The following is a 20,211-nucleotide window of genomic DNA, read 5'->3' as shown; positions in this document are numbered from 1 at the left end:
AAAATGATTATTTTAACATATAAATCACTGGCTGATGCACTTTAGAGTTTTGTTGACTATAAAGACAAACACATGCACACACATGTGATGTCTGAACATTCAGAGCAACATCAAAAGACTTGTTTCCTTGGCAACTTCAAGGAGGGACGATCTCATGTTTGTAATGTTAATGAGAAACTTCAGCTACTTCAGGAGGTCTCTCTGCAGTGTGTTTACATCTTGAGCAGTCTTCAGACTCTGCCTCCTTCTCTCTCTCTCTCTCTCTCTCTCTCTCTCTCTCTCTCTTGCTCTCTCTCGCTCTGTCTCTCTCTGTTGTTTGCTCAGCAGTGGCCTCACCTGTTTTGTCTGCATCAGTATCGTTGTTCTCCAGCTCTCCTGGGAAGGTCGGAGGGGCACGGACAGGAGTTGCTTCTTCAGGCGTGTCAAAATGACTCTCTGAATCAGAGCTGTGGAAGCCAGAGACAGAAAGAGAGAGCGTGAGGTTTCCAAACATCCAAAACATGAGAAAGCAGCGCAGAAAAATCTTTATATAACTGAGGAGTAGTAAAAGCATAATAAATACTAGAAACTATGTACCTGAAAGAAAAAGGCTTAATCAGCACTGTGTAAGACGACTTGCATAAACAGAACTGCAGTAACTACATTAAAATATGCAACATGTGTATGTATAAGGACAAATGCAATTCTACAAAAAGATGTCAGTACTGCTTTGGATACAAATCCAAAGTGTACTGAATATACTCAAATACACATGTTGATATTTCTAGCATTACGTATCATGTGCAAAGAGGACTTCAACGTGATTTTACAAGTTTGTACTGTCCCAAATCCATCCATGTAACGCCCTACTCTCTCCTCCGATGTTGTGCTTTGGCAACACTCTGCACTATTTGATTCAGTAGTGCCAGTAATGGAAAGAAAGAAAAAGATTAAGTAAAACATAGAGAGAAAGAGGAAATATGGCAGCTCACTCTTTCCTGTCACATATCTGGCACTATAAGGTATGAAGTATGAGACTGCATCATACCAACGATATATATATTTATCTGTTAACGGAATACAGCAATAAACTTTACTATATGGACACATTTTAACATTGTAGACGCAGCAACATTGAATTTTGATCTGATCACCTCAGGAAGCCACATCACAGTGCAGTTATGTGACTCTTTTTAGATAACATTTTAGGGATAGTGGTGAATGGTGATACATTATCTAGTCAATAAAATGTTAAACACAAAGAAGTAGTAGTCAATTTTTACTTGGATGGCCCAGATAAAAGTAATCAAACCAGACACGTGGCGCAGAGACAATAAGGTCACGATGTGTCATGCGTGTGAGCAATGATTACATCATTAAACTAAAGTCTGCTTGGCTGCAGTTTGCGTTTCTGTGAAAGCCTGTGAATCCACAGATATAAGGGTGTAGTGACAGTGAGGCTGAGCAAAACATTCAGTTCAAACGCTTTGAAGGTCTAAACCACAGCTACACCAGAAACATGTCAGTGCTGCACAACAACACAATTAACATCACTGTGTGTGTGTGTGTGTGTGTGTAGAATATGCAGATCCGCCAACTGATGTGTTTTTCTTCTTCCGAAACTTCATATTAGAGATACCTGACAGGTGGACAGACACACACACACACACACACACACACACACACACACACACACACATATATACACACACACAAACACACATACACACACACAAAATGTGAAATGCCCCCTGCTCCAGTCCAGACAGTGTGAATCAGAGTAGTCCCAGGGCTCCAGCTAGCACAACACTTGCCTGCAGCCTTGAGATCTCTCCTCCTCCTCCTCTTCCTCTCCTCTCCCTCCACGTTGCTCCCTCTCCTCACTGGCCTCCTGCCCCTCTTCATCCTCCTCTCCCTCTCCCCCTCGCACCGCTGTCCATGTCCATTTGGCCCATGACACGGGTGACAGCCAAGACATCACTCCTCTTTTCTAGGGGGGTTTCTCCAACCCTCTTTTCGACTCTGGGATTCACTGGACTGGTTTCCAGAGCCTGCCTTAGCCTTTTCTAGGTGCTTCTTCCTCAGATTTCCACCCTGCTGACAGCTCTCACATCTCTCCACAGAGGCTCTCTCTTCACACGAGTTCCCAGTTTCTCATTAAAGAAACAAGACATTTCTCTTCCCCTCTTCTATTTGTATGAAATAACCCAAAGACTTCAGCAGCATTTTTTTCCTCCAATCTTCTCTTTTCCTATTTCCAGTCACGCTCCCTCTCCCTCTGCCTCTGTGGCAGAATACCACAGCTCTGATCAGCTGGGTTTCAAAATGCTCTTCTCACTCCCTCCTTTGCTGAAAACCCCCTCTCAAAATCTCCCCTCCACCTCGGGCCAGTCCATCGACAAAAACACAGCGGGGGAGGAAGGAAGCTTGAAGCCCTTAAAATGAATGCAGCTTCTCGTTACTCAACTGAATGAGTTCCCCTGTGGTTGGAGAATGGTGCGATCCTGTCAGGCCACTCTTCCACTCTGAAGCAGAAGGAGGGAGTCAAAAAACAAACACAGAAGGTGGAGGAGGAGACAGAGGAGGAGCTGGACCGTTGGGGCTCTGCATTTTATATTCTAGAGAGAGGTTAGGAATGTGGGGCTAGATCTTTAAGCCTTTGTTGCTCCCCCAGGCGGTTAAACAGTTTCTCATATCCAGTGGCAGGCATGCATGACCAGGGGAACCAGTTCTGTCTGATAGCCCCAGGAGAGCTACCTGGCTTGATTCAATTTGTCTGTGGTGGCAGTTCAGACCACAGAACAGCTAGGGAACCACAGCCTTCAATGCACTCATGGTAAAATCCTATTGTTGCATCTGATACAGGTACATATTGTTGAATGTCATTAAGGAAAAGGAAGCACGATGTTACTCAGGATGTGTGTTTAAAATACCTCAACATTATAAGAGACTGTTGTCTAAAATAACTAATGTGGCTTAAAAACCATAGGCACTGATGAAAACAGATCCTAGAAAAAGACTCAATCAGAAATACTGCTAAATTATCTATTACTGATCATAGCTCTCCATTTGATACCATAGATGGTGGTTCATTGGATCACCTTAAAAATTGGGTCGGCCTCACGTTAAAATAGTACTTGTTTTACAGAACTTTTTCAGTGGTGTACCTCGGGGCTCCATCCTTGGCCCCCTGTTGTTCTCCATATACTCGCTCTCATTAGGACATGGTTATCCGTGAACACTACATTTAAAATCATCACTGTGACAAGGGTGTAACTCAAATCTTTGTCCCATCACCTAATGTTTCGTCTATCAGAAAGCAAAGACTGGATTTCACAAAACTTCCTCCAGCTAAATTAAATTAATTTAGAAATAATTGTACAAGATCTTTACCCTCAAAGCTGAGTGTGAAGCATAATACGTTTTTTTCAGTCAACTGAGGAACATTTAAAAAAGAAGGCCCTTCCTCTCTTGCGCTGTTCTTGAAGGGTCATGCATTTATATCATTGCATATTTATTATTGTATTTCACTGCATTCAGGGGTAAGCCCCATTGAAGCCTTCCTTCACTGGTCAGTTTTAGAATAGATTTTAAGATCATGGGATGGCTCCTAGTTATATTGTTGAATTGCATTTTCAAAGCAAAATTAAAACACATATCAGAGTTTCAATGTGGCCACAGCTTCTGTGCACCTCTATCGTATATTTTATGTTTTGTTTTGTGAGCCTTTTCATACAACATGCCAATGCATCCTCTGTGTATTGTTTTCTTATACTGTACTCCGCCTCCAGAAACTCCTCCAAGGTTTGTTTTGGCCATGCAGCAGCTAAACTCCTCCCAAATTCCAGTGGAGGAGGAGAGACACACGTGCCCCAGTCAGGCTCAGAGTTTCCACATTGGAACAGAAAGGGTGGAGTTTGTCATCTGCCCTCTTATTTACTGTCTAAATCTGAGGTTGAAGTAAAGGTGAGGGGGTCCCTGCATTGATCATGTGCAAGCAGTAGTTATAGGGTAGTACAAAGAGATTATCACTGGATCACAGGGATTATTTTGTGCCTTTACTCTGGGGTTATTGTCCCTTTCTTGTCTGTCAAATGTTTGCTCGCAAAAGCACCAGACGTTCCTAATTTGAAGTCACTGAGCCACAATGGAGACTTCTAAATAGATTGGGCTTATTAGAACACACAATTACTGTCTTTATGAGCAGCAGTATTTGTCAATAATCCTTGATCCACTCTTAACACATGCAAAACCTTAAAAAGATGGTGTTATTGTGCTGTGTTTTCTGCATTTGTGGAGTTTAATTTTTTCACAATACATTAAATTTTACAAGTGGAAAGAGGATTAAACTCTGATTTGTTTCCATGGATTCTCTGTTTATTCTAGATGGCTCCCTGCACCAAGTGGTGAGGTAGTAAAATGTATGGTAGCCAGGGATAAGTGGGTTACATAAGAAGAGGTTCCTATTACCATACCTAACATAAACTTATTACTATTCATTGGCAGTTTTTTTTAGAAGATACATTGTATAACTGAGCACTGCCATCTTTTCCACCCCTTTAAAAACAAACCAGTCATACTCACAGATGACAGCTTCATGTCTGTTTTCTAGTCTAAAAATGGCATCAATAAACATCAGTAGGTAGCGTTAGGCAGCTGTGTGTTTGTCTCCAGATAAAAGACCACCCCATTCCGCCACCACCACCACTAGAGCCACAGCGATCAGAGGTCCTGCCAAGGAGTCCACCTAAATTCAAACACAACTCAAAAGAGCTCAGATTCCAAAAACAATGGGAGGAACAGAAAACAGAAAAGTCACTATAACTAGAAGACAAACAACTCAGGCCTTCCCGGCCTATTGTGAAGTTTTCTGAGTTGGCACAGCAACTCAAATTCTGCCTGTCTCTGTATAAATATGACTAATGACACAATTATCTTCAGTCTCCATGTCAGGCTTGATATCCAGTAACAATATTTTTCTGACAAAGCAGCCCTGTAACTTGACAGCTCAAGTGTCTGAGAGAATGCAAAGAAAATTGGCACATAAGCACATGATATATTTACGTTGTATCTACAGTAACATACTTTAAATTCATTGTCACCATAAATAGAAACCGTGTTTCATTTTTAGAGGACAATCCGAGCCACATCATTATTCAACAGCCCCTCCTCTTGAGCCTGAAATAAGTGTAGACACCAGAGAGGAAGGAAGTGAATCAAAATGTGACTAGAAGCATAGCTATGTGTGTGTGTTTGAGGAACAGAGCAGGAAGAGGAAGGGCAAGCGGAGCAAGGGCCACTGACAAGAGGTTTGTGTGTAATAATTAGCCTATTGTAACCCTGACTTATCACAACTATGAGGCAAACTAAAATGATAGCCATCTGACAGAACTAAACAGTGTGAGATGAACATTCATTAACTTGCTGAAACGTATGTCCAAATGCTGCCAAAGATCACTACTTTTCCTTTCCATCGGTTTCACTACTAGCTGTACTATAACAGGATAATTGTGCTGCAATGACATCTAGTGGTAAAAGTGCACAGTGACAGCCAGAATGTGCACCACAAAAAGAAAAAAATCATTGATGAAATTGTTTACTTGACCGCAAAGAACATTATTAATTTAAATACTTAGTCAACAAAGTTCACACCGAAATCTAACATTAATGGCATCTATTATATGACACACCTTTTTACAGTACAGACCTGCTCAAAATTACACATCAATAAACTGCATGAAAGTAAATTATGATGAATGGAGTATGAGTTGCAGAATGCACAATGCAAGTATACAGAGGGCCATTCATTTCTATATACAGTAACTCAACTTGCAGTCTGAGTTAATGAGCGCTATTGCAGGCTGATCAAAAGTTGTTAGAGATGACACTGACATTGAGTTATCATAAGTTATAAGTTGTATTAAAGCCTTTAGAGCCCAATTCTCTTCCACTGTAAACAAACTAAATTTCACTCTATGTCCACCATAGAGAAGAAATTGGATTTACTTCCTAATCTCTAAATTAGTCAGATTTGCAGTATGTGTTAATTGAATTAAACTTAAAAATTGATTTAGGAATATGCAAATGCAAGCATAAAACTGAAAAACCAAGGTTTCATTTAAAGATCCTCTTCAGGACCAGCCTCAAAATGTATATAATGTCAGGCTTTAGTGATGCATTGTCACACCGCAGTGAGAGGTGTCCAGTCTTGGGTTTTTTGTCTTCTGAAATTCATGTTTTATTTTGGTCACTTGCCCTTCCTCTGAAAAAGAGGGATTTTTTTTGTTTCTGAATTTTATTTTATCAGCTTCAGAAGCTAGTTAAATGTCATAGTGCCTTTGTTTTTCCTCCTCTTGGAGTATTTTTGGTTTGTAGTTTAATTAGCTCTGTGCAGCATAGTTCATGTTTGTAACCTTTTGTTTGATTTTATTTTGTGAACTTTTCATAGATTATTATTCAGATCAGTGTAGCTTTGATTTTTTTAAGTTTACTTGTTTGGTGATTCTTGCCACGATTGTTTTCTTTGTAAAGTTCTTGTCTCCGTCTAAAGAGGCTCAGACTGCATTTGAGTCCTCATTTTGCCAAGTCCTCACATGCATATCGCCATCAACTTCTTTGAATAGCTGATAATTTACTCCCATTGGATTTATTATTAGCAAGTATTATACTGTGCTAATATATAGGTTCTTCTTGCAAAACCACAGAGACATTGATGAGCAACCTCATAACAAGGAGCTCTAATTTTCAGTAAGAAATGCTGCTACACTTTACAATGTCACTTTATATCACCACTACATCACTTTATTTTGTGGTACTGTAACTTACTGCTGCTACACTTACTGTGCTTTATTGTAACCTAGTTCTGTAGGAAATGCTGCTACATTTCACAGTGGTTTACTGTAACGTATCTCAGTAAAATGCTGCTACACTGTACTTTACTGTAACTTACTTCAGTAAGAAAGGCAGCTACACTTCCCTGTACTTGACTGTAACTTAGTTCAGTCAGAAATGCTGCTACACTTTTAACACTGTTATCACTTATCACTCCTTCTCACTTATTTAGTTTGTACTTATTTTATTTCAATCTGCTGCTAAACTGCACAGTGCGTATTGTTGTATATTGTATATACCTACGCTTAACCACGATGTCTGTTGCACTCTGTCACATTTAGTTATTGTTGATTTATTTTATGTTAGCTTTATTTAGATTTGATTATGTTAGCTTATTGTCACTCTGACCCTTTCCCACCGTTGTATTGAAACTGTTGCACTATAATTTCCCTCGGGATAAATAAAGCTTCTTGAATCTTGAATCTTGAATTTCAGTGATATTTGAATTCTACATTAAATTCAAGATAATCAGTACGTCACGGTGCATCACAGGCATTTTATGCTTCTGTTCTCTAGTGTCAGCTGGAGAAGAATCAGTGCAATCTGCAATAATAAATACAAGTTAAAGTATTGGAAAATCGGAGTGAAAGGTGAGAGCATATGGAGCATTGTATGCTGTTTTTTGGCATTGACCATGGTTTGTATGGTAAAGACCACAAATTGATTGATTTATCGATTTAAATTGTATATCAAACATGTAAAAAAGAAACAATAAAATGTCACACAGAAAATTATATTACACAACTACAAAGCATCGAGATACACGTATTGTTATATTGTTTAAAGATTGAACAGTAATCACTGTTGTAAGTCTGTTTGTGTGAATAAAGTTTTTTTTTTTTTAAAAAGAAGCGCTTCCGCCGTGACGTCATTCGCTGTTAGTAAATGGCGGTTGCGAACAGGGTGGACAGTAAATAATACCACGGTTATACCTTTAACTGTCTAATTATCATCAAAAAACATGTACTCGAGTGTGTCGGAAATACAGAGCAGTTATAAAATGTTTATTCTCAACTTTCAGGTCCGTTCATGTCTCGTGCTGACAGAAAAGTCACTGCCAGAGAGACGAACACGACGCAAACGGTAAGAAGTGTAACACACACAGCCAAGATAACTGAGCTACAGCTTCACTTTAGCACCGTGAGATCAACACACTTATATTAACGTATGTATGTGTGTGTGTGTTTATTTGAGAGTAGTGATGTATGTATCAATGTATCGGGCACATCATATACCTCAGTAGGTACAAACATGTGCTATCGACTGTCTGTTGAAAGAAAGGACGCTACCTCCATGCTGTGTCCGACAACTGTGCTTTTGCTTAACCCTTGTAATGTGTTAGAAAGCCGCCGACAATTTTGGTGTTAGCGGGTTAAATGTTTGACTAACATCCATTGTTTTTCACCTGCTAGCTAACTCATTATACATCACATGCTAACACTGTTTTAAATGTTATTTTTTGACCTTATGGATCTTTTATCGTAAAATGTACTACTCGTTTTCAATTTAAAAAAACTTTCACTTATTAGATTTCCTTTAATGAAGACAAGAGGTTATCTGATTAATGTTAGAACTAAAAAATAAAGTACTTTTAAAATAAACAACAACTTAGTGTTAATACCAATAATGACATCTGTGGTGTCAAAACTGACCTGTATAGATTTGTTAGGGTAAAAGTTTTTCTTTGAAAATCAAACTTTAATTCGCTCAAGATAGCAAATTCAAATTGATCATGAACAAGAACATGAACCAGAGTAAGTTTCTCTCTGTAAAATTGAGCTTTGCCAACATGGTGTGTATGTACAAAATAACACTTTCAAATTTACAAGGTGTGTGTGTGTGTGCGTGTGTGTGTGTGTGTGTGTGCGTGCGTGCGTGTGTTTGTGTGTGTGCGCGCAAATTGAGCCAAATTTGATCCACAGAGTTACTAACAACTTATGCAACAGATGCCACTTTACAATTTACTTAAATGTTGAAAAATATTTTTTGTGTTAAGATAGTTGTTTCTGAGGATATCACAAAGGCTTGTTCTGATATAAAAAAGTAAATGGTACTTTTTACACATCTAAACTTGAAAACGGGCCAAATTTGTAGTGACTGTAGAAGTATTCTGTTACAAGTAAACGTCCTGTATTCTAAATGTTACTTAAGTAAAAATACAAAAGTTTTTGCATCAAAATGTACTTAAGGTATAAGAAGTAAAAGTACGTATTATGCAGAACTGCCTGTTTTAGAGTAATATATTATCAGATTGTAATTATGGAGACATTAATGTAAATATCTAATGTTGAAGCTGATAAAGAAGGGGCACATTTTATTTACTTCATATACTGCTTTGTCGCCTAACTTATAACAATGTATACTATCTGAATTAATTAATTTATTTCGGTATATATCACGCTTATATAACCGAAAGGGTGTAGGTTGAAGCCAAAGCTTATATACCCCTACCCCTTTTACCTTAAAAAACGTATACTCATTAATACAAAAGGATCAGATCACAGACATTTGAAACTAATCAGTACACTTAAATTTCTGATCACAACAAAATAAAGAATAGAGCACAGCTCATAACTCAGAATAGTCCAAAAACATTCAACTTAATTTTCCATACTGTAACGAGAAATTATGTAGTTCTTATAAAGTCTTTTAAAGCCGACTAGAGTACAGCATAATTTAATATTTTCAGGACAATTCCTTCAGAAGTGAACCTCTCTAACAGAAGGACCGTGTTTGTTACAGTAGTTCAAGTCTTTGGTTTCTCAAACAATAGTGTTTTCTCAGGTTATAACTGGAATTATTAATTTTAAACAGATTCTGGATATGTTGAGGAGGAATTTTATTTTTTTTGCTTCGTACATGGGTTGTTTTGTAATGTAAGTCCCTGAATTTCAAAATGTTAAAGTGACTAAATAGTGGGTTGGTTGACTCATTGAAAGGTTTATGACTGATGATTCTTACAGCCTTTTTTCTGTAATAAAAAAATAGAATTTGTATTTGTTCTGTGTGTTTCCCCAAACCTCAAAGCAATATGTCATATATGGGGCACATAATGAATAATCTAAAGTGATTAGTGAGTGTTGAGATAGGAAAGCTTGGGCGTTATAGAGAATTGCAATGGATATTTCATTTGTTGATAATATTTTGTTTTAATAATCTGAATTTATGAAGAAACTAAAGTTACTTAATAAATGTAAAGGAGTAAAAGTAGAAAGTAGCATTAAATGGAATGACTCAAGTAAAGTACAAGTACCTCAAAATTGTACTTAATTACAGTACTTAAGTAGATGCACTTAGTTACTTTCCATCACTGTAACTGTGGGTAATATTCTGAAGCAGCTTTCCTATTTAAATCACAAAGTTGAATGTTAACATCTTCAGTTGGACTAATGGCGGACGAAAATGGAGAAAAGGACACAGAGTCTGAAGAGGCTGATCTCCGTCTGAAAGTAGTTACGTTGAAGCAGGAGCTTTACGAGTGCAGAGCTGAGCTGGTCAAGTTACGGAAACAACTGAACCAGTCCGAAAGACTGCAGAGGAGCACAGAGAGCTACAACGAAGACCTGAGGAAAGAGGTCAGTGCATACAAACACATTGTTATTATTGCAGTGGGTGCAATCATTGAATTGATCTAAAATGGATTGTTTCAGGTTGACCGGCTTAGCGCAGAGATTCATGAACGGAAGAAGAAAGATAAAGGCAGAGTCGACAGTGAAACTCAGACAGAAGAATATGTGTGGACAGAAACCGGTGTGTTAATTTTGTATTTACATTAAATAAATTAGATGATCATCTCATGTGTTGTGCAATAACCTAATCCACCACTTAAATGCAATACTGCTCATGTCTGTCATATACAGTCAAACATATTTTATATTTTACATTTTCTCTACGTTTAACTTATCTGATTTCGTTTTCCGTGAATTTAATTTTTACCTGTATTCTTACATCTACTTCATATATATTTAACTAAGAGTTTATTGGACATCTTATACTGTATTTTTTTTATATACCTCCCTTGTGTTTTTGTAAGCTGCTGGGAATTCAATTTCCATGCGGGAGTCATCCCAAAGGGATAAACAAAGAGAAGTCTAAGTCTAAATCTGTTAGTCAGAAAGACACTGAACTGTTGACACATTTTTCCATATTTCTTTCCAGATTATTACAACTACTACTATGGGGACCACTCTCAGAACCCAGAGACTCCAGATACGAAGGAGGGCCTGAACACAGAAGCAGCAGTGGATGCAGCTGATGGCAGCGAGGCAGCAGAGGTTTCAACAGCAAATGAAACAGCAGCTGTTGATGCTGACCTTAAACCTGATGACAGTGTTGCAGTCAAAACAGAGGTTTGTTTTATTTAAAAAAACAGTTATTTTAAAAAGTTGCTGAAAGCAGAAGTAATTGCAATTGTTTCTTTTTACTAAAAGTAAAATCGTTATCAGAATTGGAAATGATGGTTCAATTTATTAATCCCAAATGCTGAAATATGGAGATGTTGATATGAATATCTGAGTTTAATTTATAAATTTACATCATGACCAATAATAAATGGCATTATCTCTTTCAGGAGGTTGATGGAGGATCCATAGCTGATATGTTGAGGGCCACTGCTGAAGAGGCTATGACACAGACTGGGTTTGTCTTTGATGAGACTACTGGGATGTACTATGATCACAGCACAGGCTTCTACTATGACTCGGTTTGTCAAACACCCTTTTCAGTTTATTAGGCTGTCTATAGGGGAATTCATTTGGCAGCAATTTAGTTGTTTTTTGACGGACATGTTGTTCCAGTCCTCTGATATTAGACATGTTTTTTCTCTTCTGCAGGCCAGTCAGTTGTACTATGATGCCAATACAGGCATGTACTACTACTATGATGCGGAGAGCGGACGTTACCAATTTCATTCCAGGATTGAGGTGTCTGCTGTACAAACTGCCACAGAGCCTTGCCAAGACAAGAGCACAGGTGAAAAGAAGGGCAGAAGGTTAAAGAAAGGGTCCAAGAAAACTTCACACCAGGATGATAAGGTATGTAACACCTGCAGCTTTTATTGATGCATATTACCGATGCATTTTATACTTGGTGGCTGACAGCTGGCTTTTGACTTTGTAGTTCCCTTTAAAAAGCATGATGTTTCAAATACTCATGACTTTATTGGTTTCAGTCTTCAAATGCTTGTTTTTTTTTTTTTTTTAGTCCTGTATAAATTTGAGGGTAGTTGACTAAAAGATTATCCTCTGACCTAGGTGCAAGAGGTGGCTTTCTCATTGGCTAATATGAAGATTTCTTCTTACTGGAGTACTGCTTCCAACAGAGGTACATCTTTAACACCAACATGTTAAGAAATTCAGAAGAATACTTGAAGATATTTTTAACCTGGGCCTTAATTCAATAATTTTACGATCTGACCTTAAAAATATTTGACTGTGGCGATTATTTATGCAATCATGACATTTAAAAGGGATGTTCTGATCTTTTGAAGTGGGGTTGTATGAAGCAGTTATCCATAGTTGGCGTATTACCTATAGTGGATGATGGTTGGCACAACCCTACATTTCGAGAAGCAGACAGGAGTCTCGACACTAAAGCTAAGCAGTGTACGGCTGTAGACAGCACATAGCAAAACAGGTTTGATGTAGGTCTATAGTGTATAGTCTTTGAAGACTGAAACCACATGCAAGACATGGCATGGAGCATGGGATCTACAGAGCCAGCTGTCACCCTGTCAGCGAACATCGCTGGAGATAGTAATCTCACTTTTGACTGTCTGATGGCAGGAACTAATACTTGATGATTTAAAGTTGGAAGAAGAGGAAACTGACTGGGTGGAAAAGCAAAGAACTAAGAGGACCACAGAATCAAAAAAACGGAAGCGAAAGTCTCTCAGTCTAGATGAGGCTCCTCGTAGAAAGGACTCCTCTAAACACAGCAACAAATCATCAAAGAGGAAGAAGCAGAAAACATGTTCACACAATGATGATAAGGGTAGATCAAGGAAGAAAAGTAAGAAATCCAAGTCAACAAAGCAGAAGAAGAAAAAGAGTTTGCCGCAGAGTGATGACTCAGAGGGCGACAGCGAACCAGAAGAGGGTGAGATCACAGAGTCGGATAAAGAGGAGTGGGAGTCCACTCCCTCGTCCTCATCATCTTCTAGCTCTAGCTACGAGGAAATCCCAGAGCCAGAAATGGAGACTCAGAGTCATGAAGGTGAGAAGATAAACAAGCCCAATCCAGAGCTTGTTCAATCTGGTGACAACTTGAAGCTAGTTAGATCATCACCTGTCAGTTGTACCCTTGTTTTCTGAGGCTGCCATGTTCCCACTTACTCACTGATTTATTTATTTTGCAGCCACGGACATTTGGCCGCCCTGTGTAAGAGTGACAGTGGTCAGATCTCCAGTGCTGCAGGTGGGCACTCTGTTCATCATCACAGCCGACTCTCCAGCCACCATTGGCAGGTTTGTGCTATTTTTTACTATTGTCTTGTGGCAGCATGAATTACATTACATCAGTAAAAGGTTTGAAGTCTTCATACCAAGCTCTCTCTTAAAAGTCATAAAAAAGGCAACCTGTTGTCTTTCTCTTGCAGAGAGAAAGATTTGGACCATGCAATCCAAATACCGGAAGTTGGAATCAGCAAGGTACCCCTCTCCACAGTTATTCTTTATCCATGCATCTTTATAATTGCGTATGGATATTTGATATTTCTAACTGTGAACTGTGTTTGGTTTCAGTTCCACGCAGAAGTGTACTTTGACCAGGAGCAGCAGGGCTACATGCTGGTGGACCAGGGAAGCCAGAATGGAACAGTCATCAATGGCAACAGAATCTTGCAGGTCAATATTTTGTTATATTTTTCTCAGTTTATTGCCTTTAAATAAAATGGTAAGCAATGACGTTAGTAGTGAATCGTTCTTCTGCAGCCTAAAACCAAGTGTGAGCCACATGCACTGATGCACGGTGATGAGGTGAAGATGGGAGAGACTGTGCTGTCCTTCCATATCCACTCAGGGACTGATACCTGTGATGGCTGTGAGCCTGGTCAGGTGATGGCTCACCTCAGCAAGCACAGGAGAGAGGAGAGTTCAGGTGAGACACCTCAAGAGAAAACACATCCACAGAAAAATATTCTTGTTTCTTGTATATGTTTGCATGGGACAGCAGTGGGATACTGAGACATTCCTCAAATAAAGGCTCTGTTACATTGCACTCACTAGTTGACTAGAATACATGGTTTATAAGATTTAGTTTTACTCTGTATTTTCCCAAAGGCCCTACTCTCACCAAAGAGGATAAAGAAGCACTGAGACAAAAGGAGCTGAAGCAGATGAAGGCCAAATATGGCCTGCAGGTGAGCATTATCTGGACTTGCAGCCGCCAGTTTAAGTTTTAAACTCTTGTCTCTTTATGCAGCCAATCACCTTTTGTGCTTTTCTGTAAACAGAGCAGTGAGTATGAGGAGGCCAAAGCTCTGAAGAACCCCAGATACCAGGACCGGGCAGAGTCTCGAAGACAGACCGTGGGCAGCGAGGGTGTTTTCCAACGAGATGATGCACCTGCTTCTGTTCATCAGTATGTATATTGTCCTTGGGTGGAATTGCTAAAGAAGGAAAATGATGCATAAAGTGTTAATATTATGTCTGTCTTTTCTTCTTAAAGGGAGATCAGTGAAGTCAATAAAGGACGGAAGATGCTGGAAAAGATGGGCTGGAAGAAAGGAGAGGGACTTGGCAAAGAGGGAACTGGCATGAAAGCCCCGGTAGGACAATCTGGTGATGTGTTGTTGGCAGTTTCTGTTTTGACTAAAATTAATTTTGAAGCAATGCAATGAGTTCTTTCCCATTCCTTTCTCCACAGATTGAACTGAAAATCAGGAAGTCCCAGTCAGGTTTGGGGGCTGGTGCCACCATGTCTTTAGACGGCGTCTCTATGACCAAATCAAAGTCCATGAAGAACTGGGAGAAAGCACGTGAGAGATTTGCTGATACATGCCAACCTGACTTGTCACCTAAAATACAGAAGAACAAGTCACCTAAAGACTGGGTCAGAGGAGAAGAGACTGAGACTTAGAAAATTTGTCAATAAGGGTCAATCAAGAAGGATGAATTAAGAAGAAGATTAACTTCTCCTTGTCAGTTTATTTCCAAATCATTTCCTTGTAAGGAAGCTAATTGTAATTCCCGTCACAGACTACAAACACACAAATAGACAGCCAAAGTGAGAAGTACTTTAGAATAAATATACTGTGGATTTAACAGCTGGGAGGTTTGATGCCTATATCTCCACTGCCTGAGGATGTGTGCTATGCTGTCTGTACATTACAATACGCAATAAAACAATGTTATTTCACAGCCTTGAGCATGAGGAAACGACACATTGCTGCCCCAACAACCAATTGATTCTGAGCTGGTTTTCTCTTGATACAACTGTTCTGAAGAGAGCAGAATGTCACCGCAATTATGTCACCGTGATTTTCTGTAAATTTGTCAACTGGTTGTCCAGTGCTGTGCATTAACCGGACTTGTAATTGTGATTGTAGAATGTGTTTTTTCCTTTCCTGCATAAAAGAACTATGGAGGCTGTTTACGGTCCAGAAAACTCAAGAGCAGCAGTGTGTGTGTGTGTGTGTGTGTGTGTGTGCGTGCGCGCTTCACAATCTGATGTATCTGTAGCCCAACCTATAACCTGTAGCCACTGTGCCTCCCAGAACAAAGAGGACATGAATCGCTTCAAGCAAATATTGACACAGTGAAGCTATATTTCTCACAATGAGATCCTGCTATGAGGAGACAACTGGATCTGTTCAGAGAATCCTGAATCATGTTGAACCAGTCACAATTGCTCGGTGTAACAGTGACCCAACAACAGTAACAAAATATTGCACAAAAAAAAAGAAGATTATTATTGCCAATGGTGTGTTTATCCACTTGGGCATGCATTACACATACCTGTGTGAGGCCAGTGAGCAAACATGTTTAACAGTCCGCCTGTATGCAGTCTTATCTGTGGGTTCATGTTGAGGGTGTGTGAATATTTGCATGTGTGTGCAAGTGTACGCTTGAACACAAGCCACTCTCACACCAAATGGAAAAAGAACGCAAGTCTAGTTAAACTCTCAGTATTGTACCTTGCACTACAGTAAAATATAGTATGTTTAATATTCTAACTGCTACTGCAATATTATAACTGCATACATCTTGAACTAGTAATGCAGGAAAGATAAAAAGCATCATTCATCACTGGTTCAGCTGTAAGAACCGTAAGTTTTAAAACAAATGAAAACTGACAGTTTTTCTCTAAAATCAGCATCAAACAGGTGAGTGATTTGACTCACGTAACACTGTTGGTCTGACTCCTTGAGCTGATTCGCCTGGTGCCCTTCTTCTGACTTATAGTGCCACCCATTTTGATCTCCCTCTCTCCAGACAAGCGATAGACATCCACCGGTGTGTTAGCTAGTAGGCATATTCTCCTGCACTTCTCTGAGGCTATTGAGTAAGTAGCAGTGATGCAATGCTGTCAGGTTTCTCCTCTCCTGACAGGTGGATCCTCCCTCCTAAAATCTCCTCCCTCAACCTCACTGAGCTATAAATGCAGCTGATACTATAGTGTAAAGCTGGGAAGGATCCGCTTGTTTCCTCTGTGCCCGCCTGGTTGTAAGTCTCGGCCATAAAAAGTTGTGGTGAGTCATGAGATGAAGTTGGGATTAATTCTTCTGTTGATGTGGCTCAGGGCTTTTGAAAGATCTGGCTTGACCAGTTCCTGACGCTGGGCTGCAAGAACATTCAGAGGAACACTGAGTCATTGTTCTGTTCAAGTGCAGGATATAATTTTTTCAAGTTATTACGCAAAATGTGAAGGGATTCTAAGTCGTTTGGACCCAATCAACTCATTTGAGTTATATTTATAGCCAGTTGCGTTATAATGATAATACGTCACATTACTCTTCTGTTTTGCCGGCCATGTTGAAGTGCATTTTTCCAACGGCTCAGTTGAACAGTGAAGTGTACACAGGTTGTGAAATCTGTGCAACAAAAACACTGCCAGTGCTTATTAATCTTGCAGAGAGAAAACACTTCCACTTCACTCACAGTGAGAAAATGTGACTATTCCTGAGGCAAGTGGTTTTCCTGGGTTTGAACTCTCACGGGCAAGTGGAAACAAGTCTTAGTTTGAAGCTGAAACTGACAAGACAGACAAGATAGTGTTTGTAATCATTTTGTTCGTTCATGACCAGCCTCAGCCTGAATAGCAAAAAAACAACTCACACATAAAATAAACAATTGGTATTTAACAATGCGGAAACAGCAGGAGCTTTTGTTGATTCACCCAATCTTGATTTTAAAGGTCCCATATCGTGCTCCTTTTCAGGATTGTATTTTGGGTTTCTACTAGGAACACTTTTACATGCTTTAATGTTCAAACGCATCTGTCTCTTAAAGCCCTCCTCCTGAAAAGGTCCGGTCTGCTCTGATTGGTCAGTGTTTCTGTCTTCCTCATCTGCGCTCTCAACATCTCTGCACCGTAATTGCAGCCGGGGAATGACTGTAACCGCAGTGGAGGTGCAAAGTATCACAGCTGTATAAAAATCGCTGTGGTTGGGACTTAGAAAATATATGGAAATTTGACTTTTTATAATACGAGACCTTTAAGATTAATTTTAAATAAAATGCTGGTGTGAACCCACCAAATTACATTAGAGACACCACAGATGTGATAAGAGTTTTAAAACTATTGTCATTGCAATGTCTGACTCTCATGATGACACTGTATTTTCCACACCCTCTACTGTTGGGATGCACAGAGGTCAAAGGTAACCCCCCCCCCCCCTTTCATACCACACACCGTTACATTCAGTATGTGGTCAAACTAGTAATGTACGTTATGAAAACATTTAAATAATTCATTTTAATTACATTATATACATTATTTTAAACAAGTTGGATAACATTACATTGCACAAAATAAATGTTGAATTAAAGTGAAATTACATTAAATTGAATAAAATAAAATCACACCTCATATGAAAGTAAGGGAACTTCATCTCCTTCATCCTTTGATGATGTTATTCTACATTTATCCATATTCTACAGATGACCCGTCTATGTTCATGAAATCCATTTTATTTAACCAATGATGATTATCCAGGAGTTCCTTCCACCTCAAGAACATTGCCCGTCTCCGCCCATCACTCACTTTCTCTGCTGCCAAAGCCCTGAATTCATCACATCAGAATAGACTACTGCCATAGCATCCTCTTCGGTTCATCTCCCAAAATTCTTAACAAACTTCAATACATCCAAAACTCTGCTGCCAGCCTCCTCACCCACACCCACTCCCTTGACCACATCACTCCTGTTGTACAAAATCTCCACTGGCTCCCTGTTTCCCAACGCATCCAGTTCAAAGTCCTCCTCCTCATCCACAAAGCCCTCCACATCCAGGCCCCTTCGAACCTCATCGACCTGCTCCACCCCCCCCCCCAAACCTACGCTCCTCCGACAAAAACCTCCTCTCCCTACTTGTCAGGATCAAGAACCACACCTCCTGGGGCGACAGAGCTTTTTCCATTGCTGCCCCCTCCCTCTGGAACCCACTACCCACACACAACCGTGACTGCATCGTCCAGCACACCTTCAAATCACTCATCAAAACCCATCCCTTCAGAATTGTCTTCAACCCCAATAATCCCACTATTTCATTTAATTTCTATTGCATCCCTACTTGTCTTTAAATGTGCCTGCTTTTTAACCGTAATCTACTTCTTTAATATAGCCTGCTTGTTTTTAATGTACTCAGTTGTAGCCTGCTGGTTATTTGCACTTGTTTTAATGTATTAATGCATTTTTATTGCTTTATGTAAAGTGTCTTTGAGAACCTCTGAAAAGCGCTATACAAATAAAATGTATCATTATTATTATTAAAATTCTCCACATGAAATGTGAAGAACTTTGAGAAGGAAGACCAACTCTTTGATTGGTCTGCTCCAAGTATTAGAAGTAGACCTTGTTCTTTTTTTAAGGGGTCAAAAGCCAGTGTTACAGGATCATCTCTCACAATACTCTGCCACCCTGTGGTTGTTAAATTGTGCATATTTTACTGGTCTGTCAAGGAGTAAAGCCTGACATCAACTGGTAGACTGCGAACACTACTACTAGAGTCTGTGTACTGTCGACACTCCCCTCTGTGTGTCCTAGAGACCACACAGTAATAGTAAGAGAGCAACTCCATCATCATCATCATCATTCATAGTTTCCCTACACAGGGCAGGATGTCATTCATTTCCATCATGGTCAAGGGCTGGGCTAGGCTTACTGGAGTCTGTAATTTAGTGACAGTTTCACTATTTAAAAGACTCAGATTGCAGTTGCGTGTGTTTAGAGCTTGTCTGGTGTATTGCGTTGCTTAGAGCTGACCACAGCTTGTTTTACTTTGAAATGCCACTCACAAAGTGTTTATCAGAGCGATTCAAACAGCTGTGTGGCAGAATTAAGTTCTTGTGTACACATAAACAGTCAGGGGGTAATGTGAGTGATCACAGCCACAAAATGAAGACAATAACTCTGCAGACAGAGGGGAGCCCACCCCTTTTTAGCCCCCCCCACTATATAATGTTTCACTGCAGCTTGCATGGATGGGGTGCTCCGATCAGGAGATGAATAGGGAAATATATAGCATGACATCTAGATGAATGAAATCCCAAATGAAGGATGACACAAAAATGTTTCTGATCATAAGAAACCAGTGAGTTTTGAACAAAAGCTTGATGTCTTTGTGCTTTTTAACACTTCACTGTTGTTACAATACTCTTTATAAAGAGCAATAATGAAAGTTTCCAGTTGTGGAATGTAAGTGCATTTACTCAGGTACTGTATATCAGTACAATTCGGACATACATGTACTTTACGTGAATATTTCCATTATATGTTACTTTATCCTTATACTCCACAATATTTTGAAAGCAAATATTGTGCTTTTTATTCAACTACATTTATTTGACAGCTGTAGTAACTTTGCATATTTAAATTATTAACGCAACATATAAATTAACTAATAACTCCTAATCTATTATTAAAAGTTAAACTCCCCAGCAGTATCTAAAGTTATTAAAACTACCCCCACCTTTACGAGCTGCAACATTAAAGTGACATATTAATGCATTACTAATTATAATACAGTAATACAATATACTGTATACAATGAAAAATGGGCCATTCTGCATAATAAATACTTTTAGATCTAGATTTAGAACTTTTGGATTTTATAAAGGTCCCGTATTATAAAAAGTGAGATTTCCATGTCTTCTTTTTTGATTTTAAAGAAGGTAAATGCACT

The 20,211-nt window shown here is 39.2% G+C and overlaps 2 protein-coding genes across 4 annotated transcripts in view; one reads left to right on the top strand and one right to left on the bottom strand.

Moving 5' to 3' along the window:
* The window catches only part of tacc1 (transforming, acidic coiled-coil containing protein 1), a 28,674-nt gene extending 12,331 nt beyond the window's left edge, over positions 1-16,343 (bottom strand). Inside the window, exons 1-2 of one of the 2 annotated variants that reach the window (XM_083939193.1) lie at positions 16,211-16,343; positions 337-446 (exon numbers count right to left, since the gene is read on the bottom strand). In XM_083939193.1, coding sequence (XP_083795319.1) covers positions 337-446; positions 16,211-16,281 — 181 coding nt within the window. In that variant the 5' untranslated portion in view covers positions 16,282-16,343. Of the gene's footprint in view, positions 1-336; positions 447-1,793; positions 2,289-16,210 lie in introns of those variants that run through there. The other variant, XM_083939192.1, reaches the window with a different exon arrangement.
* On the top strand, positions 7,782-15,391 carry aggf1 (angiogenic factor with G patch and FHA domains 1). Of its 2 annotated transcripts, none has more exons than XM_083938739.1 (15): positions 7,782-7,953; positions 10,252-10,445; positions 10,521-10,620; positions 11,029-11,219; positions 11,441-11,572; positions 11,703-11,903; positions 12,654-13,083; positions 13,226-13,334; positions 13,466-13,517; positions 13,611-13,712; positions 13,800-13,965; positions 14,148-14,227; positions 14,321-14,448; positions 14,536-14,635; positions 14,734-15,391. In XM_083938739.1, exons 2-15 carry the CDS (start codon positions 10,260-10,262, stop codon positions 14,944-14,946), a joined length of 2,190 nt encoding a protein of 729 aa, XP_083794865.1. In that variant the 5' UTR covers positions 7,782-7,953; positions 10,252-10,259; the 3' UTR covers positions 14,947-15,391. The 2 variants fall into 2 exon arrangements, with proteins under 2 accessions (XP_083794865.1, XP_083794866.1); XM_083938740.1 differs by lacking the exon at positions 12,654-13,083 and adding an exon at positions 12,123-12,192.
* Positions 16,344-20,211: the final 3,868 nt, after the last annotated feature.

This window comes from Echiichthys vipera (assembly GCF_963691815.1).
Source record: "Echiichthys vipera genome assembly, chromosome: X".
NCBI lineage: Eukaryota > Metazoa > Chordata > Actinopteri > Perciformes > Trachinidae > Echiichthys > Echiichthys vipera.
The sequence above is the reverse complement of the archived record's forward strand: the minus strand, read 5'-3'. Positions and strand labels throughout refer to the sequence as shown.